The sequence below is a fragment of the Otolemur garnettii genome, unplaced genomic scaffold (genome assembly GCF_000181295.1).
Source record: "Otolemur garnettii isolate 467f Iridium unplaced genomic scaffold, OtoGar3 scaffold00037, whole genome shotgun sequence".
Lineage (NCBI taxonomy): Eukaryota > Metazoa > Chordata > Mammalia > Primates > Galagidae > Otolemur > Otolemur garnettii.
Genome location: NW_003852432.1, coordinates 10781962 through 10809095, shown reverse-complemented (window position 1 = coordinate 10809095; position 27134 = coordinate 10781962). Strand labels below are relative to the sequence as shown.

The 27134-nt window shown below is 43.6% G+C and overlaps 1 protein-coding gene across 1 annotated transcript in view; it reads right to left on the bottom strand.

The window, feature by feature from the left end:
* Positions 1-2177: 2177 nt before the first annotated feature.
* The window catches only part of WNT2 (Wnt family member 2), a 38838-nt gene continuing 13881 nt past the window's right edge, over positions 2178-27134 (bottom strand). The window contains exons 4-5 of the mRNA XM_003789793.1: positions 20570-20834; positions 2178-3348 (exon numbers count right to left, since the gene is read on the bottom strand). Of these exons, the coding sequence (XP_003789841.1) occupies positions 3119-3348; positions 20570-20834 (495 nt within the window). The 3' untranslated portion in view covers positions 2178-3118. The remainder of the gene's footprint in view (positions 3349-20569; positions 20835-27134) is intronic.

Below are 27134 nucleotides of genomic sequence, written 5' to 3'. Positions count from 1 at the left end.
TCTGGGGGGCCTTGTGTCTTTCCCAATTCCATCCTGAAGCACCTATAGTCCTATAACATGCCAAAAGCCCTCCTTCCCCAGGGGTACAGAGCCAGAGCTGAGTGTGGTCACAGCACTGGGGCCTTTTGTGCTTGGGCGTGTCAGGGGAGGGAGTAACCTCATCTTTTAAGGCAGAGTGTTCACTCTTTCAGATCAGGAGGGGACTGTGCAGGATGGTGACCAGAATGCACCTTGCTAAAACATCCTCCGAGGATACAGACAAACACCAGTCAACACCACAAACCAATTTAGGCAAGTTGAAGAAAGCAACTCATATGATAAGTCTGGGCGTTCCCTGCAGATTACATCTTTATTGTAGAAAACTCCAGTTAACTCTTCTATATCTCCTATTGTAGGACCTTTTTTGGACATTGCAGAAAATTAATGAGCATTATCTTGGAATTAGAAAACTTTAATTTATAATAAGATTTTTCTATTAGGAGGGAATTTGTAAGGACATTTGGCCAGAATAGATTTTACCCTTTTTTGGGGGGGGGGGAGTGTGGTTCATGCCATACCTTTCCTTAAAAGCATCAGATAACCAGGAGTTTTGTGTATTTCAGAATTCTGGAATACTGATCCTTCATCAAGCCCTAAAAGACTGAGTTGAAAATTATCTGTTTTAAAAGATTTTTTCAAATAATAGAATAGAATTTTCCTCTTTCAGAAGAAAACACACACACACACAAAATTCACCCTCTCATTTTGGCCTCCTCAGTGGCAGTGCCTGCCATATTCTGCCTTATAGATGAGGACATTTATGTAGATTTCCATAGGGATAAGCCGTGTCTCCTTGCTACTTGTCAGGAGGGATGCATTTCACCATAAAAAAGTCAGATCTAAATTAGCAGGAATATGAAAAAACAATGAGCATCACTGGGAGTTAGAATTATTTAGAATCCACTGAATTAATGCTGTTGGAAACTAGTTTCGTTTATGGATAAAGTGCTTCACTTTCTCAAACACTCCTAGAGTGTGGCCCTATTTGTGATGAAGATCTGGGAAACGGCTGATATGTGTAGCGATCCCTTTGCCTCTCTCGGTCTCAGTTTCCCCAAAGTGAGGGGAGCTAAAATGTCTTCTAAGGCCCTTTCCATTCCTAAATGTATCCATGGCTTTATGAGTTTGCAGTTCATCTAGTAGGAAGAAGAGCCTATGGCTCTGGGATCCCGGTGAAAGTGCCTTCGCCTTCCCATGAAGGCGTTCACAGCAAGCTTCGGTGTCGCTGAGGCTGAGCAGCTGGTAGGTGTCCAGCCTAACCCCACACTGAGCTCAGACGTGCCCACTGGTCCTGCCCTCTGAATCCATAGGATCAAAAGAGTCACTTTGGAAAAGGTAGACAACTAATTAAGGGGCTTGGGAGTTCAGGAAAGGGGATGAATCCTGTCATCTTTAAGAAGCGTGTGAGGCAAATATCAACTTTGACAAAGTACTCTAGTGGGTTGTTTCCCATGAGCCTCAGTCTCAGGGACTTGCTGCAAAGTAAGAATAGAGAAATTGGAGGCCAATGTGCTAAAAAATGAGCACGCATCACTAACTTGACACCAGATGCATAGAGTGACCTATCCTGTTAATGTAGCTCCTGTGAGGAGATCGTGTGAACAAGAACCAAATTGTTCCAGAGGTGAGAAGGAGCTCTGTCTGTTTCACCCTTCTTTCATTTACTGTGCAAAACGAGGCCGGCAGTCTCTCCATTTTCCCTGAATGTCATCTTTTGGCTGATGGCAGAAGCCAACCACAATTTGCATAGCGACGTTCCCATAATTACAGTTATGTCCCTTAAATATAGTCTCCAAGTTACGATTTGTTTGCAATATAATATGGGAGGATTACCAACTTCATAAGCAAAGCTGTGTGTCATTTGCTTTAGGCTACAGCATCACGTCATCTTGTAAGCATGGAATAAATATAATTAAGCATGACAGGTCTTTAAAAAGTGTCTGAAGGGCGAGGGGTACTGGCTGCTGTGCCTCAGCACATGCAGCCGACTTAGGCATCTGCTTACGGTAAAGGCTGCCCCAGGTGTGATTTAGCCCTGGAAACCTCTTTGTCAGCATTTTGGTTCACTGGTCTTGTCATCCCCAAAGTTTTCATGCTCAACGTCATTTCAGTTACAGAATGCCATGGGTCAAAGCATCATACCAGATAGGAATTTTATTCTCCCTTTTTTTTTCTTTGTCTGTACAGACACATTTGCTGATATTCCATGAACTGAGTTAATTTCCACCATATTCACCTCATAGTTACACAATGGGACCAGGTTGCCTATATTCTCTTTTATTCCCTTGTGATCCTGAGTGAGAAGGAAGTCTCGACCCCACAAGATTCTTTACATCAAGGGCAGGTAGTGCAGAGCAGACCCTTTCTGAGGCTTTTGCTGTTGCAAAGATTGAACATGCCACTGTACCAAAGGACTCACATTCCCACCTTGCTACATCAGATTTTAATGTGGCAAGAGTGCCCTATTTGTGGGCATTGACTGGAAACTATGCATTGTAAGACTGAAGTTTATTGAAAGCCATCCTTCTTCAGACAATTACCAATCACCCCTGGGGCTGGTGGCTATGAAAACACTAGATCAGACACAAAAAGCCTTCTTTGTTTTTGTCAAGAATTGAAGTTAATTCAGTGGCTGTTGATTGCACTCTCTTTACCCATTGAAGAGACATATGGAATTTCTTAACCGGGAGCATTTGTTGGAAGACACAGAGACAAATGCTTTGAGAAACTCTTTTTTTTTTTTTTCCCCTGCCTGGCCAATCGCTCTAGAAAGAGGAAAAATCTAGGTGGAGGGCAGCAGTGGTCTGGGCTCAGCACCCTCCCGTTGGAGCAGCCCATCATACCCTTTCCTAGGAGAACTCACTAGAGAGTGGCTTCCCCCGAGAGCTGGAGGACGGATAGAACAGGTGTGCTTTACATGCAGCATGTGGGGCCCCGAGGGAGGGACAGGGGCTTCTGTTGAGACAGAGGCCACATGCCTTGGGAAACAACCCCCCAGAGAGAACCCAAAGGTCCAGTGTCTTTGTAGATCCGATGGAGTCCTTGCAGGAGGGAAGGTGGATGGTGACCTCTGCAGGAGTCATGTGGGGGTTGTCCAGTCGGCGTTCTTGGGGGCCTTGCATGTGTGCACATCCAAGGCCTCCAGGCAGTCCTGACAGCGGACGGCGCAGCACCAGTGGAACTTACACTCGCACTTGGTCATCCGGGTGACACGGGAGGTGTCATAGCCTCTCCCGCAGCACATGACTTCACAGCTGTCCATGCCCCGGGACGTCAGGTTGCACACACGGCCTGCTGTACCCAGGGAGCCTAGAAGACAAGGCAGGGTGATGTCACTGAGAAGGTCAGACAGAATACAATATGCTTTGGGAGGAGAAGAGTTGCAGGTACATCCTCCAGGACAAGGGCCCTGGCACCACCTCTCCACAGCCTGGGGCTGTCACAGCTGTTCTGGGGCCTGTGCCCTATGTAATCCTCTGTGCCAGCTTCAGGGACTATGGTGATGCTAGGAAGGCCCAGTCCAGGAAGGATGGATGTGACATTTTGGATTTGCCTTGGACAACATGCATCCAGCTCTCCCACTTCTGAGTTGGGAATAAACTTTTCAGATTATCCTTACCAGGCCTTAAATTGCAGGATCCTTGAATAGGCAAGACCACAAAGAATGAAAGAAGAATCTCTCCTGTTTCCTCTCTCCTGACCTCAAATCAAATTAAGGAAGACATGCCTCGAAATTCATCAGGGCATGGAACTCTTAAAGGGAGGGAATTCTGTCTCCCCAAACCTGATTACTCTGGCTTATCAGAAGGAAATAGAACTGCAGTTGCTGAAGGGGAGGTGTGGCCATCATGTGTGTGAGACCTTGAGAAGGGAGAAAGTCCCTGTTGGGTTTATCACGTAACTGTCACCCCTACTGCAGCCTAACAGCCTAACAGATGTGGGGGGGGCCCTGGGGGAGGCCAGGATTCTAGGCCTTCAGTGAACAAAACTTGCATCAAAAACCCACTGGGAATTACAGATGGAACATCATCTTAATCAGTGTGATGTTTGCTCAATAGTAATCCTTATTTGTTTGTCTATGAAAAAGAATTTCAAGGCTAAAAAGCCTCTCAATTTTCTTTGCTTCTATGGAAGCGCCCAGAATTCTCTTACAAGAACATGATCAGACAACAGAGCAAGGGTAGTAGACATTTTTAGAGAGTTTACTCAGCTTCCAAAGGTCCTTTCTACTTCTGCCTCCACCACAGGGATGGGTGCCTGGCAGCCACATTGGACAACATGTCCCTGTGCACTGACAGCAGGTGATTGGACCAGGGGTGAGCACCTGACTCATGCTGGGCCAATCAGGTAGATTTCCCTGGAGAGTGTGAGATTGACAGCCAGTCAACATCTTCAGTTTAAACGTGGTTACCTTTGGCAGCCATGTGCCACAATGAGGTCGGTGGAATAGAGGAGATTCACTGAGAAGCAGAAATGAAGCAAACGCACAGTGACATTGACGACCAGACATGGAAAGAGAAAGCTGCCTGGATCCCAAACCATTTTCTGGTTCTACATCCACGTCATCCTGAGAACTGGCTTCATTCCAACCTTTGAATTCCTAGAGACTCTATATCTTCATAAGAAATTTTCCCTTGTAGCTTAAACTGCTTGAGTTTCTATCACTTGAAGTCAACAATCCTAAATAATTGACAAACCTAGAGAAGCCAAACTAAGCAAAACAAACTTGTAGCAGGATGAAACAGACAATGACTCAATTCATTTCCAGCTTCTCCATCATTTAACTCGGAATGTCTCCCTCTTTGTAACTCCTACAGGGCCTCGTGACTCTCTCTGTTTATCACAATCCACTCTGTGTTAGAATTATCTACAAAAATGTCATGTTGCCCTGCCTGTCAAGGATGACCAGGGAAGCAGCAGGGTTCAAGCAGGGCAGAGGGTTCAGAAGAGGAGAGGGTGGGGCAGAACTCACTCTGCGTGATGGGCCTCCGAGAGCAGGAAGACCGGCCGGGGAATTTCATGAGGACAGGAAGGATGGTAAAGGGCCGGGGTCAGGGTAGAGGATGGGTCAGCCAGGGATGGCCCTGAGCCTACAACATGCTGAAGAAGCAAAGGGTTGGAAAAGGCAGCGGCAGAGGCTGGATTCAGGGCAACCATCAGGACAGTATTTAAAATTACTGAGTGCAAAAAGGATGCCCTGCCAAATGCTGCCTCTTCACAGCACACCGGTTATTTCATTCAATAAACATCTAGTAAACACAGACATGTGCAAGACACTGTGCTGGCTGCTTGGGTTCTGGGGTGGTGGTAAATAAAATAACTAGGACCCAGTTCCTTTTCTCAGGGAACTCATAATGTGGTGCCGAGGTAAACAGTGAAAGAGACACTTCCATGACTTGGAGATAATTATTTCATTTGTTGAAAACCTACTGGGACCCACAGCAGAGTCATGTGCAAAGCACCACAGCAAGCAAAGCTCAAAGACTGTTAAGTGAGGTTATTTAGAGCTTGGACAATCAGGGTTCGGCAGGGTTCGGATCCTCGCTTTGCCACATTATTAACTGTGTGGCTTTGGGCAAAGTACTTAATCTTGTTTGGCTTTAGTTTCCTCCAACGGGAAATTGGGATTAAAAACAGCTCTTTCCTCACAGGGCTTGTGTTTGGGATGGAATGAGATAATGTGTGAAAGTGCCTGGCATAATAACTGGTCACTTAATGTTAACCAGCCATGCGTTCATTTAGCAAGTGTTTTTTGAGTGACTACTACATGCTAGGTACAGTTCTGGGAGCCTGGGATATGTCAGTGAATAAGACAAAAATCTTGCCCTGAGGAGTTTATATTCTAGGAGGCAGGAGCCAAGAATATTATAATAATTTCCTTCCTTCCTTCCTTCCTTCCGTCCGTCCTTCCTTCCTTCCCTCTTTCCTTCCTTACTTCCTTTTCTTTTTCTTTCTTTCTCTCTCTCTCCTACCCTCCCTTTCTTTTTTTGAGACAGTCTCACTGTGTTGCCAAGGTTAGAGTGCCATGGTATCAGCCTAGCACCCAGCAAACCTCAAACTCCTGGTTTTAATCAATCCTCCAGACTCAGCCTCCCAAGTAGCTGGGACTACCTGCCACCACACCCAGCTAAAATTTTTCTATTTTTAGTAGATACGGGTTCTTACTCTTGCTCAGGCTGGTCTCAAACTTCTGAGCTCAAGCAATCCACCCACCTTGGCCTCCCAGAGTGCTAGGATTATAGGCATGAGCCACTGTGCCCTGCCTGGTCACAAGCTCCTGACCTCAAGTGATCCTCCTGAGTACTAGTGTACTAGAATTACAGATGTGAACCACTGCACCTGGCCAATAATGATATTTCTTTGTATTAATACTAATAGTAGCAAGACCAGGAAAAGAGCCATCATGTATGTGGTTTTAGAGAGGAGGTGGCATTAGAGATAGGATATTAAGGAGAAGTAGAGGATCTGCAGGTAGATAGTGGGGAAATGGCCTTCCAGACAAGGGAGACCTTCCTAGCAGAAATTCCCAGGGCAGGTTCACAAATGACTACAGATTCCAGGTCAGTTAGGCAGCATGGGGTAGGGATTCCGGGGAGGCATTAGGCAAAGAGCTTAGAGAGGGAGGTTGGAGCAATAAGTTAACAGTTGTCTACCAATTGTGGGGAGGAGTGGTCAGAGACTGACAGTTTGTTTTCACATGATTGGTTGTCCACCTTAACCAGACATGAAAACTGGCTTCCTGGCTCAAGCCTTTGGTATGTGACTGTTTAAAGTAACTTTACACCATGCTGCAGGTTGATTTTTATTCTATGGTGGGTGTTGGGCTGGTCCAGAGTTTTCATCCCAAAAAACTACAAGAGGATAAGTCTGGAAGAACATTTTGGGTGGGGAGGGAAGGGTGGAAGCTGTTGGAATAGTCCAGACAAGAGCCAATGAGAAGAGATAGAAGCAGGACAAATGCTGGGTAGGCTGAAGAGGGCGAGTCACAGAACTCGGTGACTCACTGAATTAGGGATAGAGGGGTGGCCAAGCAGGAAAAGACTGAAAAATGTTCCTTGGGCTTCATGACAGGGAGGTAACTGGTGCTTCCTTGATGAGAACAGTTTCGGTAAAGAGTGGAAGATGATCCAGATGAACGCAGCAGATGGAGGAGGGAACGGAGGAGAAGACGCAGACAGCGGGTGCAGGCCCAGTTCCCACGGAGCCTGGTTATGGAGCCGGTGGCATAGAGCACAGCCATGAGGAACCATGAGGTCCACGGTGTGACCGGGGGATTGTTTTGGGCCACTGAGTGTTCAGTTTTCTGCTGGTTTGTTACACAGAAATAGATACCTGATGCCAGGTTGTCAATTGAGACTAAGTGTTCATTTATAAAAAGTATAACAATGATTAAAAAAAAAAACAAAAACTAGCCAATGCTATTAAAAGTAGAGAAGAGAAAAGGAGGGTGAGGGAGGCTTCTGGAATACTGGGCCTCTTGGGTGGTGGATCTGGGCACCGGTTACATAGGTGTGTTCATTTGAGGAAATTCGCCGTGCTGTACACATGGGACTGTGCACTTCTCCGCATGCATTTTATATTTCCATACCAAGCTAAGAAGAGAAATGTGGTCATGTTGGACGTGGAGGAAGGGAAGGAGGGAGGGTAAAGTAGAGAAAGGAAAAGAGGAGAAAGGTAGCGGCCGCACCTGTGAAGGCCAGAAAATGAGCCCAGCTCTGTAACAGGTGGGGGGCAGGATGTGCGCCCTGTGGTTGGAACACTGCGTTCAGCTGGGAGCCTGGCAGGAGATAGGGCTGGAGTGGTAGAGGATTAGGGGTTAAACTGCAGCTGGAGGGCCATGTGGTATTGCTGAGGACTCATACTCAGGGCATCGTGATCTGATCTTGCTTCTGAAGGATCACCAAGTGTGCAGGCTGCATGGAGTGAGGGGGCCAGAGGAGGGGCCAGGGGACAAGTTAAAGACCAAGAAAGTGCCTGGCCAGAAGGAGGAGCAGCCCATTAGGGCAGTGGTAGGGGGAACGGTAGAGGCAGGATGGGTAGGACGTGGTGACTGAGTGGATGGCTGGGGAGCGGGTGAGAAGAGTCCAGAGGGTTCCTCGGGTTCTGGTGTGAGTGACTGTGCTGACACTGGTGACTCCCTGAGGTGGGGAGTGCCTGGGGAGGTGTTGAGAAGAGATAATGACTTTAGTTTTCAACATGTGGAGTTTGCTGTGACTGGTCATCCACGTAGAACTATCTGTAGGCCATACTCTCTAGGACTCAATAGAAGGCCTGGGATGGAGACACAGATTGAGGAATCTTCTGCCCAAAGGTGTGATTGAAGCTGTAGGTGTGAGTGAGACCCTCAGTGGGCATGAAGAACGTTCTCACTTCGCATCCCAAATGTGACTGTACAATTTTACCTTCTTGTGTTTTGTTCCTAAGCCGGGCACACCAGTAAATATCCTTCACTTCCACTGACCTGCGGGTGTCCAAAACAGGAGTACACTACCATTATAATTCTCTATGCCCCTTGGGGGTGGGGGGCTTAGGCAGCAAGAACAGGCAGGCAGTGTCCTGTAGCTGACTCAGGCTGGGGGTCTCTTTCTGACATCTAACTTGGTGGTCTTTCCCTAGTGGCTTGAAGCCTAATGAGGATTGAGCTGATGGCCTAACTCAACTCAATGGTTGTGGTCCAGTGGTTATGGTGTCTCTTGTCCCCCAAAGGCAGAAGACTGGACAGAAGGCTTGCTCAGTAGAGTGACTTCAACACCATCAGAGCTCAGAGAGAGGAACAGACAGAGCAGTGACCGCTGACAAGAGTTTAACTTAGAAGTGGTTTCAGTATAGGCAACAAAGACTCAGGAATGAGATGTTTCAGTAGTTCACTGCCCAGTTATAAAATGCTGGAAAATACAATTAATCTGCCCCAGCAGGTATAATGAGGGCCCAGAAGAAGGAAGATGAGAGAGGGTTTTTGAGGATTGAAAGCCACTGAAGTGAGATCAGTGCTGAGGTTATAGCTGGGGGCACCAGGGAAGAGGCCAACAGAGCAGAGCAGGGCAGCCTCTGAAGCTGGAAGGGAGGGTGGAGGAGGCCTTGTGATAGATGACAAATTGGCCCTGCTTTAGGTTTGGATCTAATTAGATCTAATGACAGGCTATACAGCAGAAAAGCAGATGGGACACTTGTCATTTTAGCAGAATATGGAGCCATTTCATCAAACTCTTAAAAGAGAATTTTGGGAGTGTAGAATCTATATGCAATTTGCTAGTGTTACTTTCTCTTACTGAATTATAATAAAGGTCCATTATTATTGACGGTATTAGAACTATACTGTCTCAAAGACCTCCCATCAGTCTTTCCAAAACAGAGAGCATCACCATTATGCTTAAAATACATGAATCAAGACTATGCATTTCTGTGTGTGTGTGTGTTTTCTTTTTAATGAAAGGGAGCCCCTGAGTTTTATGCTATGCCTATTTGTTTAGTTCTAAATATTTGGGACACACAGTTCTAGATCATTTTTCCCAAATCATAGAGTTGCTCATCCCTGCTCTGATCACAACAGAAACAAGCCCAGCTACACTATCAGCCTGAAACCCAAGGGCAAGTTTTACATTTTCCAAGCTGGAAAGTTCATCCATATTTTCCTTTCTTTCCTTTCTTTCCTTTCCTTTCCCCCACCTTCATTCTTCATCCTTCCTTTTCTTCTACCTCCTGTTTTACTCCCTTTCTTTCCTTTTTGTTCATATCTGGAGCAGATATTTACGGGGCACTTGTGTGGGCTGGGCCTTGTGATAAGTATTGTATTTGCCTTATTTCATTTAATTCTTGTAGCCTTATAAGGAAGGTACTATTACCAGCACCATTTTAGAGACCAGGAAGTGGAAGTTCAGGGAAGTTAACCTTGCCCAAGCTCACACAGCTACTGGTAGCAAGGTCAAGACCTGAAACCAGGCTTTCTGCCCTGTACAACGTGCCCAGATGGACACCAGAAAGCAAGGCCCCCTCTAACAATATGTGACCAGTGCTGTAGAATTTTCCTGCTCTCTCCCTTAACTCTTTTATCTGATGAAGAACTTGCAAAAGTCCTGACATGTACCTTTTTTGAAAAGAAGCCTGTTTTTATCTGCTCCTAATATGCTGTTGACTATTAAGACCCCTGAAGTTAGGCAAGAAAATGTAAAAGCAACTAACATGGCATCAGTAGTTTTTGCTGCATTTTCTCTGTGCCGGCATTCAAAGGAGATTCCTATAACCTTTTTAGGGACTAAGAATTATTTCTTTGCAATGCTAGGACACATCTCCAAAATGCATGTGCCCTCAGGGTGGTTTTTACATCTATCACAGGTGCAAATAGGAAGAGCCCCCTCTAAGAGGAAATTTATGGTTCAAGGAAGCCAATAGCATCCATTCCTATCTCCTCAAAAATGGAACTACTTAACGTGATCACTTGCCCAACTCTTCATACTACATTCTAAGATTCTCTGAGCCCTTTTAACAACCAACTTGATTTCTATAGGGCAAATATTTTCACCACACCATATCTATAAAAGCATATGTAATTGGCTCTAAAATACTCCAAGGGAGACATTTAAAAAATATTTTAAATTACTGGTCCTACCATTGGAGTCTCTCACATGATACTTTAAAAGGATAAACATATATGTGGATGCTTCACATTGAACATGTTTATTCTACAAAATAATTCCCATTGCTTTATAATATTATTTCATATTGCACTTTGATTTACAAGTTCATGTATGAGAGAAGTGGCAAGTTGAAAGCTCATTTCCCTGACTTCCTTTGGCTTTCTATCTGTGAAGTGCACCCACAGGTGTGGCCTGCAAGGCCACAAGAGCCCAAGCTCAGACTCCAACCTTCTGGTCATCTTTTTATCAAGGTGCTATGAGGTCATCTGCCTGAACTGTGTCCAGAAGATCCAGGCAGAATCTGTAAGGTTAACAATGCCCGTTTCGTGGGAAGGCGCTGCCCCAGTCAGACCTCACTCTTCCCCACGAGTGTCGTCCTCATCCTGACTCGTGTAAGAGCTCACACGTGCGTGGGGAAGGAGGAGGAAGAATCAGAGTTTCTACATCGATTACGTTCAGGACCACATAACACACTTTCTGGTGGAGCAACACTGAGGGAACTTTACAGACTAAAGCATCCCATCCCCAGAGCTATAAAACTCATAATGGAGTCAGGGTTCCCAGTGTAAAAACATTTCTGTCTCCACTAACATGCATCTTCCTGACAGCAGAGGAGGAGCAGAGGGGCTCTTGCTAATAGTTCCCAGACCCATACTTCTGGGACTTGGAGCAAGGGCTCCCTCTTTCTCTCTCTCTCTCCTCTCCCTCTCTCGATAGGCCTGAGTCTTTGGAAATTCCTGCCACTGCAGGCTGACAGAGGCCCATATGTTGACTATTAGAGCATACAGCAAGATTCACTTAAGCCTGTCATCCAATAGGCTGTTTCTCCTCTGCTTGACTTACACGTTGTCATGAATGACACAGATTTATTGAGGTAACAAAAGAATGTTAAAGAGCAAATGTTAGAGACTGCACATCCATCTGCTACCCCTTCCTCACATTCAGGATTGCAAAGCTAAGCTACTTAGGAAAGACAATATCCCCAAATTATCTCAGATGGTTTTGTTCAATGTTTCCCTAACTTGGAAAAGTTTGATTGGCACAGGAAAGCATGTCCCATTAAATTAGTAAACCTTAAAATGGAATTAAAGTTGTTACAGTCACACTCCGTGAGGCTTTCTGCATCTGGCACTACCTAGCCCACCTGAAGTTACTTCCCACTGCCCCTCACCTATACCCCTAACCAGGCCATCTCCTCACCATCCCACTGAGATGACTTTCTGATATCGCAGCCCTACAGACCACTTTCTCGTAAGAGTTACTCTCATCAGCTGCTCCGGCCTTTCGTCTACTCCTTTCCAAAGAAATCTTCCCATCCTTCAAAAGTCAGGCCTACTAAGCATCTTCTATAGAGGGCTTCCTGTCCCCAAGCCCACTGACTTTCCTTCCCAAGGTCTGTGCTGCATGTTGTCCATTTGGGCTCAAGAAACACTTATTCACTTCTCATGCATCTTGTCTGCCCAAGGACAGAGCTTTCTTCTATATACCGAGTAGTGCTCAGGTGGCCAATACCTATGTGCTGATTCATTAAATATTAAACTGAAAGCAATTTCTTAAAAATTAAGATCACCATTCCATCTAGGGAGTGGTCACCCAGCCTTTACCAGGGGTCCTCAAACTTTTTAAACAGGGGGCCAGTTCACTGTGCCTCAGACTGCTGGAGAGCCGGACTATAATTTAAAAGGATATGTGCCCCATGATTGCATTAATGTACACAGTTATGCTATAAGAAATAAAAATAAATAAATAAATAAATTAAATAAAAGGATAGGCAGCGACTAAGCAGGACAGGCAGCGGCAGCAAAAACACCAGGTGGGCTGAATAAATGTCCTGGGCAGGCTGCATGTGGCCCGTCATGGGCCGTAGTTTGAGGATGCCTGCTTTAGCCACTATGGGGGTAGCAGACCTGCTAAACCTTGTCTCTAGTTAAATTGCCTCCTTTGGTATAGACAAAACACATACAAGAAAGGTGAAACATTTTTAAATGATCAATATTAAAAATGACTACTTAAGGGGAGTTGGTGACATCAAGTTAAGGTGCTGTTATTGCAAATTTGATTAAAATTAATTAATAATTAATTCAGTCACTTTTTGAAGCACAGGAACCTTAGAAATTGCTGGATGAGATACCCGTATTTTAAGAGAATCAGAGAAGTTAATTTGTTTATGGATACTAATTAACAGAAGCAGTAAAGGTAGCAATTTGTAGCACCAAAGTCTCCTAATAGATCACATATGGCTCTTTTCTCAATATTATGAAATTTGTACATCTTTAAGGAAGAGATTTACCAGGTTTCATGAGGAAAGCTTACGGGAGATAAGCAAATTATTTTAACATCATCTTTTCCTTAGTAACTCATTAATATGGTAGGTAGAAAGGAGTTTTTTTCTCTTTACAAAAGAAAAGGACATCTATTTGGTAAATTCTTTGCTGTTAGTAGTTCAAATTATGTCCAAGAATTCAAATAAGAAATAAATGTTTCTTTTCTGAAATTTTTCTCTTTTTTTCCTTCAATTTTCACCATTCAGTTTCAAATCAGGAAATATTTTAGTGTATCTTAAAATTATGCTAATTACTAAATTTATATTTAGAAAGATAACAGATTTCTATATCATGCCTGTAACATAAAATAGCATTGGATACAAAAAATATTTTTGGTTATACTGACAATAAAATCATGAATTAACCATTGCTCTCACTGATGGCAGTAAGTGAAAAAGGCCTCCTAAAGAGAACTGAGAATCTGGTGGCAGCTAAAAGCGATGGATATAGCCTGCTGATGCATCATTTATTTGAGATTTTTATCTCTGGGGAAATGGCCAGCAAGGAACATCTTAAGCTCTGTAAATGTCCCACTAATGCACTTGAATATGAGGAGAGTTCCATTTAACATTAAGCCTAAATGGAAATTTTCACAGGCCATGTATCATAAGGTAAGCAGTGAGGAGCGAAGACATGCTCTGTAATTTTCTGCAAAGAAACAAAGTTATCTTTAAGCTAGGACAGGGCACCAGCCTACAGAATTCAGCTAATACAATGAACTCTTAATTTATGTCATTAATAACCTCCCATTCAATTCAACTCAACACAACACATGTTTATATACTAGGCAATCCCCAGATATGGAAAGTCACACAGAGTGTGACTTGTCCAGTGAATAAGACGTACCAATTCCTACCATCAAGGAATCTCCAGTGAAGTCCAGTGGGACAGGCAAGTAGCACACAAATACTGAAACAAAGTCACTAACCGCTGTGGCAGGTGTGATGAATGAAAAAACAGAGCTCTGTTTGGACCTAGGGGTGGCAGAGAAGACAGACAAACAGGTCCTCTTGAAATATTCAAGAGATCCTGGTGACACGGTGGATGATGGAGGTGAGAGGAAAGGGGTGGAATGAACGACTCGAGCTTGTGGCTTCATCACTGGAGTGAGTGGCAGAAGTATTTTCTGAGACAGGGAGCGCTGGGGAAAAAAAGTTTTGAACAGAGCAGGTGGATATAATGTGGGGAATCTGAGCAGAGCAGTAGAGCAGAGGATAGGCTACAGGATGAGGGTAGGGAAGAAAGATGAAGACAGGGATGGCATTTAAAGCCACAGAACCTGAGAAGACCAAGCCAGAAAGAAAGCAGAGAGAGGAACGAGGGTCCAGACTGAGCCCCGAAGATCTTCAAACATTAAAAGAGGAGAAACTACCACTGAAATTGAAAAGGTCCAGCTATTGGGGCAGGGGCAGGAGGAAAAGCAGGAGAGAGTGGTGTTACCGAGTCAAGGAAAGAGAACAGGAAGGAGGGAAAAGCTAATTGCATTTTGTGCTGCTGAAGAGTTTGAAGAGAGGGCTCACCGGGTAATAATTCATATTAATTACACAACACAATCAACAATTGCCAATGAACAGTGTGACTTATAAACCACACCAAGGCATTTTTATATCAGTTCCCTCTGGTCTAGATGTCTTAGCACCTTTTAAATAGTGCATTAATTTCCATAAGCCTCAAAGCAGAAAGAGATGAGTAACTTATTCTTTACTTTGTAAAAATGACAAATATAAGATAAAACCTGTAAGAGTGCAATGAAGCAAGGACTGAAACCTAAAACACACCCCTTTGGTGTCAAAGCTGAGGGTTCCCCAGCACTCAGACGGCGTCCCAGTGCCTGGCTAGTGCTTCAAGGACCACGACCAAGTGGAGAAAGTGAAGTGGGCAAAACTGGGCCTTCTTCCTTCCTCATCTTTGTATTCCCAGGGCTCATAATAGTGTCTGGCACAAAGAAGCTCAAATATTTGTCCAGTGACAAATGAGTTATAGACACTGACATTGGCGGGAATACCACATACTAGTATCTAAATAGGTCAGCCCATTGCTATTGGCTGACATGTTGCTTGCTCCTGCCCATTGCTATTGGCTGACATGTTGGTCGCTCCTGCCCATTGCTATTGGCTGACATGTTGGTCGCTCCTGCCCATTGCGATTGGCTGACATGTTGGTCGCTCCTGCCCATTGCGATTGGCTGACATGTTGGTCGCTCCTGCCCATTGCTATTGGCTGACGTGTTACCAGCTCCCTGTTTTTATTCCACTGCCGGGACACAACCACTGTTTATCCGATTCTACAAACCAAGCCACACACAGGACATGCTAGAACACCAATTCCTGAAAACCATGATCCCGATGGTGTTCTCAAGGGTTCTGAGTTTTGCTTGCCAGACTTGATTTATGGGGGGAAAAGTGATACCTGAGAGCTCACACCATTCACAGCCCGGAGCCGTGAGGCAAGTACTGGGTCTTCAGCAGGCAACAAGTTAAACAACTGCTGCTCTCGATTTGTTTTTTGAACTTGACTGGAGAAGCGGTGGAGGGTTGCTTGCTTCCTACATTTGGAGAGGAGACCTCAGGGTGACCTCTGGCCCAGGTCAGCGTTTTTACATCCTAACCGGTCAAAGTGGGCTGTGATTAGGTGCAGACGCTTTCTCTAGAGAGGACAGCAGCATTCCTTAGTTAGAGATGGAACTATCTCTAGCTCAAGGGCTTCTTTGATTTGCAGATGCCTGGGGCAATAACCAAAGTAGATAACCACAGAGCCACAGAATACTCATCCCAGAAAGCCTGGCTTTCAAGCTCTAGTCTCCAATTTGGCCTGCAAAGTGTCATAAGCACGACGTCTCATGCTTGTACATACTCTTCAAATCTGAGCAGCACGGAGCGTAATTATAGTTGAACCTCAGGGCACTCGCTTGCTTCAGTTGAAGACTAGGGGGAAATGTCTTTTAATATTGTTGCCATAATAATATCTTCCTCAATGGGTTTTGGCACTTACTCTTTCTGAGGAACAGTTACAGACACTGACACTTAAAAACTCGAAAGGCTTCTAATTGAAATGGGCTTCAAGGCAACTTAAACTAAACGTGGGTGCAGCTGGACTCTGCTCACTTTTGACCTCTCCACTTTGTGGGCATCGCAGCCTATTAAATCCCATGTCCTCATGCTGCCTCCTTCTCACACGGGACTACCGTACTGTGCCCTGTGCGTGCACACACATACAGGTAACACCCAAATTTCAGGAGGTAAGTGGTGCCATAAGAAAGGTATGGATTTTTGTTTTGATTTTTATTTACTAATCTATTTTATTTAGTTTACCACTTACTGGTCATGCAATCTTGGGCAAGTTAGGTAACTTTTCAGTCTCACTTTCTTTCTTTGTAAGTGAAGGTGAGAGAAAATCAGAGAACAGGCACATTAGGTGCAGAGCACAGGGCCTGAATCTCAGTAGGAACTCAGCCAGTGTTCCCAGCCTCCTTCTCCAGCCAAGTCTGCTCTCACCCAGAACACCCCAGGCCTCAACTCTGCACTTCTTCTCATCATAATTTGCAAGTGGTGGTATCATTATTTCAGGATTTCCCGGGTGGGCTGACTTGATGACTTCTGTCAACTGAATTCCAGAGAACGTTGGAACAACTGAAATTATTTTAATTTGTTTATTTGTAATATAAGAGTGTTCCTGAAGATGCAAGACCTAAATGTGAAAGAACGATCTTCTTATACTATTCAAGCCAGGGTCAGGGATATATTTTGGGTAACATTTATCTAGACCTCCTCATATAAAGACTTTTTTTATTTTTTTCATTTGTAAGAGATAAGGGACTCCAAAAAAGAAAAATATCTTTCTGTATTTCTTCTCATGTAATACTTAGGAAAATTAGGAATCATGGATTAACTAGATCGCTGATCTTTCAAGTCATTATACATTCAAATCTGAAAAGCATACAGAATCTCCAATTCAATAGTACTCTGAAGAGGCTTTCACTTTGGAAAATAGCGAACTAGACCTATAGACTGTATCAGCTAAAAAAAAAAAAAATTGACAAAACAAGACAGCTCTCATCAATCAACAGATTATTTTGAACAGAAAGTAGTTTCTGACCAGGAAGAATAAAGCCAGTCCATTCCAAATACTAGTTACATGACCATATCCACTCTGCTCATCACCACTGCCTTCCATTTGAAAAGTAGAAGGTCCTCATTAAATTGAATATTACATGTTCACAATTTAGAAACCAAAAACAATGATTTAAACCCAAACCCAAACCAAATAAAACAAAATAACCACAGCAAAGCAAAGTGGGTGGTGTGGGATATAATGTCAAGAAGGGTTAATGAAAAAAAAAAGAAGAAGAGTCAATGCCATTTTTAAAAGAGAAAATGCAAAAAATAGAAATCATATGTTACTTGACTTAAATTTTACTACAAACTTTTGATGTTATTTAGACCCTGATGACGGTACATGTCAAACATGTGAGAGTTCCACTTGCTAGAAAACAGGCCTTCCCTAACATAGCGTGATTTCAGTGCTGGGAGCACATGCTGGGTGGTTTTTATTGCAGCCTGAGAGGGCGGGACGCTGCCCCACCAGCTTTACTTGAAGGAGAGGCTCCTGCATCCCACAGGGAGTGATGGACAGGAAGCCTCCCTTCTTTCCTGGTCATGCCCTGCCCCGCTGGCAGAGGTTAGAGGCTACTTCAGGATGACTCTGTACCCACAAACTTCTGCAACTGTTTTTGACTGACTTGCCTGACATACTATAGACGCTTCTAATAGAAAATGGCCAGGATAAAGCCTCATCTTTAGAAGGCTATAGCTATTAGTTGTGCAATCAAGAGCAGGGCCCTCGGCAGCTCTGTGGGTTGAAGGAAGCATTCTCATGTAAAACCTGAATCCCATACATGAGGCTATTTGTACATGGCTCCAAATACAAACAATAAAACTTCTTTTAACAATACTGACTTTTGTTTACATGCTATCAAATACCCTGAATCATATTTTTTACTAAAAAATCATCCAACGGCCAACAGAATTAAAAAGAAACATTGCAAAGTCTGCATGGATAACTCTGGTACTTTTTTTAGGCCCAGATAAAAGGGGCATTAATTAAAAACAGTTCCAATAACTTATGAACAATTTAGGAATCTTACTGGAAATCTGATCAAATACATTACAATGGCTACTTAAAAAAGAAAAGAATAGGGTGGATCTTAGTTAACACCAGCCAAAAACAAAATTTGCTACTTTTTTAGGTCAGATAAACAAAAGTGTGTCTAAGATAAAAGAGAACCAAGAGCACAAATAAATTCAATAGCTTCTCTCAGAAAGCCGACACCTGCAGCTTCGTGCCTGGTGTAGAGTGGGGAGGAGTGAAATGGCTGGAAGGACAGTTAGGCTCAGTGTTAAGTCCCTGCTTTGCCACTTTATCGGCCACAAGTGGTAGGGTGAAATCTTTCACCTCTCTCAGTTTCCTCTCTTATAAAATGGGATTTTAACATACTCACCTCATGGCCTCCCTGTAAGAATCAAGGAGGGAATGGAGGTCAAGCCCTGCTTGGGATGGGTGCTGCAGATATGCCTGCTTTTTAGAATCAAGAAACAGAATTTCTTGCTAATACAGGAAGTATGAAAGCAAAGTATGCCAGGATAATTTAGTGACTTGAAGGGGCAGCAGGGATTAGATTCAGGGTCCCGTCTGTAGGGTACAAGAAAAGTATTTCATTTCATTAAATATCTACCAGGCAGTAAATATTCTTCAAGTATAACTGCTTGCTTCTCCATGCAGACTGTTTCAATCCAAAGAACCAGAAAAGATGTGCCAGGGAGGCAGGTTGCCTTGGGTTTGAAGCAAGGCTTGTGCTGCACAAGGCCTCTCACATACACGTCCTGGGAGCAGGCAGGGGCAAGTGTGTGGTGTCAGGGTGAAAGCACAGGCGGTGGGGTCAGGCAGCTGCCCCTCCTACCAAGGAGATCTTGAGCAGACCATTCACTTTTCTTACTTGTACAATGGGGATGATGATTTCTATGGCTGTTTATCTGACTTTAAAAACTAACATGCTAATTTGGTTCTTGGTTGGGTTGACCCATCCAGGAGTTACCCTCTTCTTATTCTTTTTGTTTGTTTGTTTGTTTCCCCAGTAACTATTTCCAGTGCATTGTTGCCACAGAGCTGCTATAAGGATTCAGTAAGATGGTGTGTGCACTGATCTTATCCTGGTACCCAGCACATAGCTGTCAGTACACAGGACCTAAAATCATTAAGATACCATCATCTCCATGTTCAGTTTGAGGAGGCTGAGGTTAAACAGAGAGTGACTGAGAGGGAGAGCCAGACCCCTGGGACAATTCTGTATCAAAGAACAAGTTTCATGATGATTCACCTGAAACTTCAGCCTGACAGGTAGGATGACTTGTGAGAGGTCCCAAAGTGTGTCAGGAATGTGGCAGGGCACAGCATCTGGTCCTCTGCTTAGTCGTCATTAATCCCTAGGCTGCATGTACAAACCTGCTCAAATGCTGTGAGAACCAGCTCAGCAAACCAGGAAGGAAATTCAACCATCAGGGGCAAAAAGAGGCATTGGCCTCCTTGTGACATTCCCTGGTAACCTGCCCTCGGTCAGTCTAATGTTAGAACCGACCTGCTAATTACACTGTTTTCCTGGGGACTTTGCAATTATTTTGGAATGAACAAAGAGAAAACTAAGAATCTAAATTAGAGATTGACTTTTCTGTGAATGAATTCTCTTGTTTTCTACCAGTCTGAGAAATTAGCTTGAGCCCAAGTAGGCTGTGGGCTCCCATCACCTCCTGTCGTCTCAGACTTGGACTCAATTTTGCACCAGAATTTACAAAGAACAAGTCAAGCCCAGAGTTCCGTGCTGATCAGGATGGGTTAGAGGTGGAGCACACACACACATGACAACACAACATGGGGGGAAGCGGGCAATGATTGCTGTGCTGAGGCTGACAGATCTGGTCTTTGAGTGAGTTCAAGACAGAGAAGGTACCATCTGGAAGGTACCATCACACAGCACTTATACGTTGCCCATTCACAGCCAAGAGATGGGGATGATCCTTGCATTTTAGTATTTGGCAACTTCTAAGCACATTGTAGAGAGCAAGGAAGGTAAAGTAAGTCGTTTTCAGAAGAGGCTAAATTTAAAGCCCCACAACCCTTTCTATGGTCACAAAGGGAAGAAACATCGCAAAGCTGTGCTCCTCTCAGCTTCAGGATCACTTGGAAGAGCTGGCCTGCCAATATAGACAGTGTACATTAGTCCACTAACTAGACTTTTGCCCAGGCTGAAGAATTTTGCTAATCTGCACATTTGGACTTTTGCCCTGTCTATTCTTAGTTGGGTTCCCATTTCTCCAGAATCTACACGTCATTCATCTGTGTAGAATCAACCCATTTCTCCAGGTGCTCAGGAGGGTTCTCTGTGCAGTTTCCGTGCACATTTTAAGGAACATGAGCTTTAAACCTGAAGGCGGCAGGCTGGAAGTACAGAGCCTCATTTAAATAGTGGAATATTGATCATTGAAAGAATTAGGTGCTGTGAATAGCATATTTTGAACTTACCTGCCTCTCGGTCCCTGATACAGTAGTCTGGAGAATTCTCAAAATACACGAGGTCATTTTTTGTTGGTTTCTTAAACCTCTTGTTAGCTACTGTGAAGCCAGTGCCATCCTGGTTCATGACCACCTGGATGGCTCCGTTGTACTTCCTCCAGAGATAGGAGCCCGTCTTTCTGAAGTCGGCCATGGCCAGCCAGCATGTCCTCAGGGTGCAGGAGCCACTCACACCGTGACACTTGCATTCTTGTTTCAAGAACCGCTTTACAGCCTGCCGGGAGAGACAGGGGCAAGTTCAGGGGAGGTGGACTCAAGCACATGACACGTGCTACAACCTCCCTCACCTCCAAGCAATTAGGAAGTGACCCTGAGGACACTGGATCTTGGGCTAATGACTGAGAGATGCTGGAGCATCACTTGTCACTTGCCAGTCACCTGAGCCACACTGTGCTGACTGGGTCAGTGGGCAGAGGTGGGGGAGATTGTGCCTCTAACTGACTTCTCGCTATTTGATAGGGTAATGGCCAGTTTGAAGAGTGAGGAAACAAATTAGAGTATTTTCTAAATAAATGTGGCTTTATTGTATTAAAATGTGTACTACTACATATTATGCAAATTAGATTAACAAGGTAATTGCTAAGTTTTCATCTTTCAATAAACCAACAATAGTAATTGCTACTATTTATGGAACCTTTCTAAGCCCCAGCACTATGCTGATGCTTTATACGCTCTATCTTAATGACCTTCGTCTTCTCAACACTCCTGGGCCTCCATATTTATTTCACAAGTGACTGAGGATCAACACTTAGAGAGGTTACAGCTCTTGTCCACAGTTACATAACCAAAAAAGGACAGAGCCAGGCTGCACCAAAAAGTCAGTTAGTGACCCAAGGCTGACATTAAATTAGGGAGATCATACCTCAAACCCAGCAAAGTTATTGAGTTTAGCTAATAGGGCTGGGTTTGCTCTGATCTATCTTAGAAAGGACACAGGACACTGAGACAAGCCCATCTCAGCTGTCTCCCCACAAAGTATCCCTATTCTGTGAGTGTGAGGTCTGTGGAGATGGGAGGGGACAGGTGGGCCTGGAGCTGTCCAAGGATGCTTCTGCTTTCATCTTGGTATGAGCCAGCTATGCTAGCTGCACCAGCCCCTAAATGGTTTGATGAGAGGTCTCCCACCCTGGCCCAATTCTCCTTTGCTAAGTGAAGAGAGTAGTTAGTGCTCATGGTCCTCCTAGCAACACTGACCTACTGTTCTCCCCGTTTTACAGATGACGGAAACTGGGATGAGAGAGGTAAGGTGACTTGCCCAAGTTTGGTAATGTGAGTTTGTTTGGGCCTTGGCATCCCGATGTTGTTTCCTGCCCCAGAGAAGACTGTGATCCTGTTACATTTGAAATCTGTCCTCTTTAGCATGAGGCAGCCATAGAGGGCAAGGACAGAGAAGTAAGCAGAAAGAACTTCATTAACTTGGCTCTCCAAGTCACAGGGACCTAAAGGATGTCTTGGCATGTACTTTCCTCTCTAGAATTATACACCCAATACCAATGTGCTTCCCTACTTCCATGTTTCAGATGATTGGTATGAGGCTCACTGGATGAACTGGGTGGCAGGCTTCTGCCTCCAATGCAACCTGAGCAGTGCCATCGGGGCTCCACACTCTGCCCTCCATGGGTCCCACTCGTTTAAGAGTTTTCTCTCCTAAAATCTCAGAGAGCACCACACATGACTCCCCCTATGCCAAGTGCTTGGGAGTTGAAGACCAATGCTCATTCTTCCAAGCTTATTCCTTTTTTTCTGAGACAGAGTCTCACTCTGTTACCCTGGTAGAGTGCCATGACAACACTGTAGCTCACAGCAACCTCAAACTCTTGGGCTTAAGCCATCCTTCTTCCTCAGCCTCCCAAGTAGCTGGGACAATAGGCTCCCACTATAACGCCCGACTAGTTTTTCTATTTTTAGTAGAGATTCCGTCTTGCTCACTTAGACTGGTTTCAAACTCCTCAGCTCAAGCCATCCACCTGCCTTGGCCTCCTAGAATGCTAGGATTATAGGCGTGAGCCACTGTGCCCAGCCCCAAGCTTATTCCTTTTAAAACTAGGTTATTCACTTATAAGCAATACTTTAAAAAACAAGTAATATTACTGCCCTTCTTTTGTAATGCTGAGTTTCCATGGTGCAAACTTCAAAGCTGATATTTTCATATAATTAATCAAAGGATTTGCATGTGAATTAAAATTGGATGTTAAAAATACAGCCCATGATCCCTTACCCACACAAAGGCAGTGACAGACGCTGCTGATCATCTGGGCAACCCCCACCTCCTCCCTTCCTTGCTGCCAGGTTTGCTCAGGTGTTGGGCAGCCTTGTACTTCAGAGGTCTTTCTCTGACCCCAGAGTAGCCTAAATCAATAATAGTCATTTTAATGTCCTGCCACTGATTTTTTTTTTCAGCCTTGGGTATGTGCTGATTCAGTTTGGGTCAATGTGATGTGAGAAGAAATCTCTCGGAAATCTTCTAAGAAGGTTTCTTCCCTCTTTAAAGGAGACACAAGGAGGAGACAAATCTCGTCTGTCTCTCGGTGCTGTTTCCCACCGCAGGCTCCTTGGGCCAGGAGGGCAGCCCATGTAGGACAGGCAACAAGCTCAGACACACTCTTGAAAGATGCTAAGAACTGGGCTCTGGAGGATATGGTCGAGCTGCTGAATGAACCCATCTTTGACCTGCTGTACCTCCAGACTTCTTACGATTCAAATTAATAAGGTTTTCTCATTATTCTGAGCCCTTGGGGTTCTGGCTACTTGTAACTGAATGTATTTCAACAGGTAACGTGGTCAGTTTTTGATTGTAAATTAATGACAGGTTTTATCTGACAAGCTGGAAGGAGAGTGAGATGGCTTCTCTGGTACTGGGTTTGCTCACGCCTCCAGCCTCCACTGTTAACACACAACCTGCCTGTCCTCGATCACAGTTTGGGGCTACTTCCCCTTTTCTATGTGCTGGGTTTTCAGACTTGAAATTCAAACCCTTAACCTTGAAGAAGAAAAGCCCTGCTCAGTCAGAGAGGCAGGAGGAAGGGGATGGAAGCGGATGGTGTTAGAGGGCAGGGGAGGTTACGAGTAGGCTAGGGGACTGAAAAGCTCACAGTGAAGCTTCCTGGTTTGGAACAACTCTAATATCCAAATGTTATAGTAACATTGCTACAACAACAGCCATTTACTGCATATTAACTATGTGTCATGCTCTGCATCAGGTGGTTTACACACATTATCTCATGTAATTATTGCAATTAGGATAAGTAAGTTATTGTTTCCATTTACACTTAGGAAAACCTGGACTCAGTGAGGAAAGTACAATCTCTAAAATCACCCAGCTAGACAAAGGACGGACTGGGGTGTGAATCAGATATGCATCACTTCCACACCTGTGCTAAAGGAAAAAAAAAAACTTGAAATCCTAATATAAATCACATTATAACTTTTTGAAATTCTGAATTTTAATATTCAGATTCCCTCCATCCCTCGAAATAATCAAGAACTGACTGGATAATATCACAGACCTGTTATAATGGGGGGGGGGAGTAGAGAGAGAAATGGGAAGAGATTACAGTGCATCTTCCAAACTGATGGCCATCAAAAGTGTATTAAATAGGCAATTCATAGGAGAAATACAAAGCACTAACTGAAAGACAAAAAGATGTTCAATTTTACTAATAATCAGAGAAATATGAACTAATGTGAAACAATGAAACACCTTTTATTTTGGCTAGCAAATTATTAGACAGTAAAAAAAGATGGACAGCCTTAAACTCTGTTTGTCTTTGGAGCATTTGTACTTTTTTGAGAGATTTCTTTGGTTTTCTCTTCTGAGTTCTTGCTCTTAAATTGTCATTTTTTCAAAGCCTTCCTTCTTATTTGTAGATGTTAATATCTTGTATCTCTATGAGGAGATGAATTAAAAAAAATTCTCTTATGGTTCCTAAACTACTACTTTTTCCTTCTGGAGTCATTTTCCTGAATTTTTTTTTTCATTCACACTGCTGAATTTAATCTAACATATGATAATCCTTGGACAGCCTCTTCATTTGCAAGAATGAATTAGTATAATGGTATGTAGGGGCTCTGGCTACATAGGGTAAGCTTGTGGACCAGAGAATTTTGCTTTCTGGTGAGTGGGTTTTATGCTGGGGACTCTTAACTCCAGAGAGCCTGGGAGATTAAATGCCAGACTTTGAGCAGGTTTGCTCATGGAGGGGAGGGGACGAGGTTCCTTATTCCATCTATGGATTTTTCAGGTAATGTCTGTTTTCAGGCTTGTTTCTTCTCCAGGGCTTGTTTGTATCTAAGGCACTCTCAGGGCATCTTCCTCTCCTTGCCTTTTTTTTTTTTTTTGGTCACCTGCTGACTTTTTTTTCCCCCCATATTGTGGCTTCTCTATTCTTCTTTATCAGTTACAATTTTATCATTTGCTTTCCAATTCCCAGAAATTCATTAAGCTGTTTCATTCCTTTGACTATTCACCTAACTGCTTGTTTACACCATTTTTACATCCAGTGCTGTAATTTTAATGAGCTTTGGGAGGTAGAGGTAAAACATTACATGTCCTGTCAACTTCTTTGAGTTAGTTTGTACTTTTGAAATGTTCTGCAAAGTAACAAGGATTGTAAAGGGAGAAAACTTCCCATTCTATAATATTATACTTTTCTGCACTACTCCGTTTGATACTTTTGTTGCTATGTGCAAGTACCATTTCTACAGTAGATGGAGAAAGAACATAAATAAGAATCAGTTGCAATGACTTGCTGTCTCTAGTGTGTGATGCTGAAAGCTTCGTTCAGAACATTAGGGCCAGCCAGGCCCAGTGGCTGACACCTATAATCCTAGTACTTTGGGAGGCTGAAGTGGGTGGTTTGCTTTGAGCTCAGTAATTCAAGACCAGACTGAGCAAAAACAAGACCTCATCTCTAAAAAAAATAGGCTAGGCCGGGCTCGGTGGCTCACACCTGTGATCCCAGCACTCTGGGAGGCAGAGGTGGACAGGTCATTAGTTTGAGACCAACCTGAGCAAGAGCGAGACCCTGTCTCTAAAAGTAGCCAGGCTTTGTGGCAGGTGCCTATAGTCCCAGCTACTCGGGAGTCTGAGGGAAGAGAATGGCATGAGCCCAGCAGTTTGACGTTACTGAGAGCTATAGCACCAGGCACTCTCAAAAAAAAAAAAAAAAAAAATGAACAAAACAACAAATCTTCAGGCCAGAGCCCAGGTACAGTTACTTTCCAATTTCTATTTAGTCTCTTGCCTCTTTCCTGAAAGGTCTTCTATGATTCTCAATGCAGGTTGCTGTCGGGATTCCCTTTTTGGCCTTCTAGTAGTTCCTCGTCACAATTCTCATAGCCCTCATGGCTCTTTATGTCACCAGGCTGGACAGTATGATTCTTAGTCAACCCCTCTCTTCACCACGTTTGCCTTAATCCCGCCCAGTTTTTATTCTGTGGCATTTTGTCAATAATCACTTGCTCATTTGATATGACGACTTTCAAAAGGTTTTTTGATAACATCTGTGGACAGCAAGACTCTCGTGGTGTTAAGCCTCAGAGAAACCATTTTTAGCTTAATATAGAAGTTTTCTCAACAAAATTCTTCAATAGACTCCTAATAATTTCAGTACTAAAATCTTACTTAGCAGAGTTTTTTTTTTTTTTTTAACGTGGTCTTTGATCTTTGATTTTGAACATTTTAAGCCTTTGACCTGCTAAGGCCTATTTTTAAAATTAAAAAATTTTTCTTTTTAAAAATACTTTTAGATGACACCATTATATATCATAGAGGCAGAAGTCTGAATATTAAAAGAGAACTAACAGGTTATTAATAAGGAAATAAGTGCATTGTATAGGCTAGAACATTTCTCTGTCCCAACTTATTGCCAGAGTATAATAATGAAGCAAATTAGGTGTTTACCATATATCGAACCATGCTAAGTGCTTTATTTTTACTATTTTATTCAGTCCACACAACCATATAAAATATATCCCATTATTATTCCCATTTTGCAGATGAGGATATTGAGACACCGGGAAATGGAGGTGCTTGCCCTAGATCTCACAGGCAGCCTCTCTGACACCGAAGGTGACATGATAAATCACTCTGCAGGTGCTTCTCATACTGGGGTTTGCCATCCTTGGGGTTGGTTTTCTTGGATTCAGTGAGTTCTACAAGTATTTATGGTTAGTGTTTGCATACCTATTTATGGTCTAAAATGAATTATTTTTCCAGTTACAAAGGCAAACTTCTCCCAAGGAAAAATGAAGTTGTGGTTTCTTAAGTCAGACTTTCTGAAGAAGGTTGAGCTCAAGCTATACTTAGGACGTCTTCATAAGACTTCCTTGAGGAACATTAGAATTTGTTTCTTACACCTGCATTTGTTAAGTTTATGAACCCGTATCATGTCATTCTGATGCTCTTCCTCTTAGACAAAAGACAGTCCACTTTATACTGTGCGAAATATTTGACAGCTTAACGATGGACCTTACCTGAGAAATTCTAGTTATGATTTATTTAATATTTTAGGTC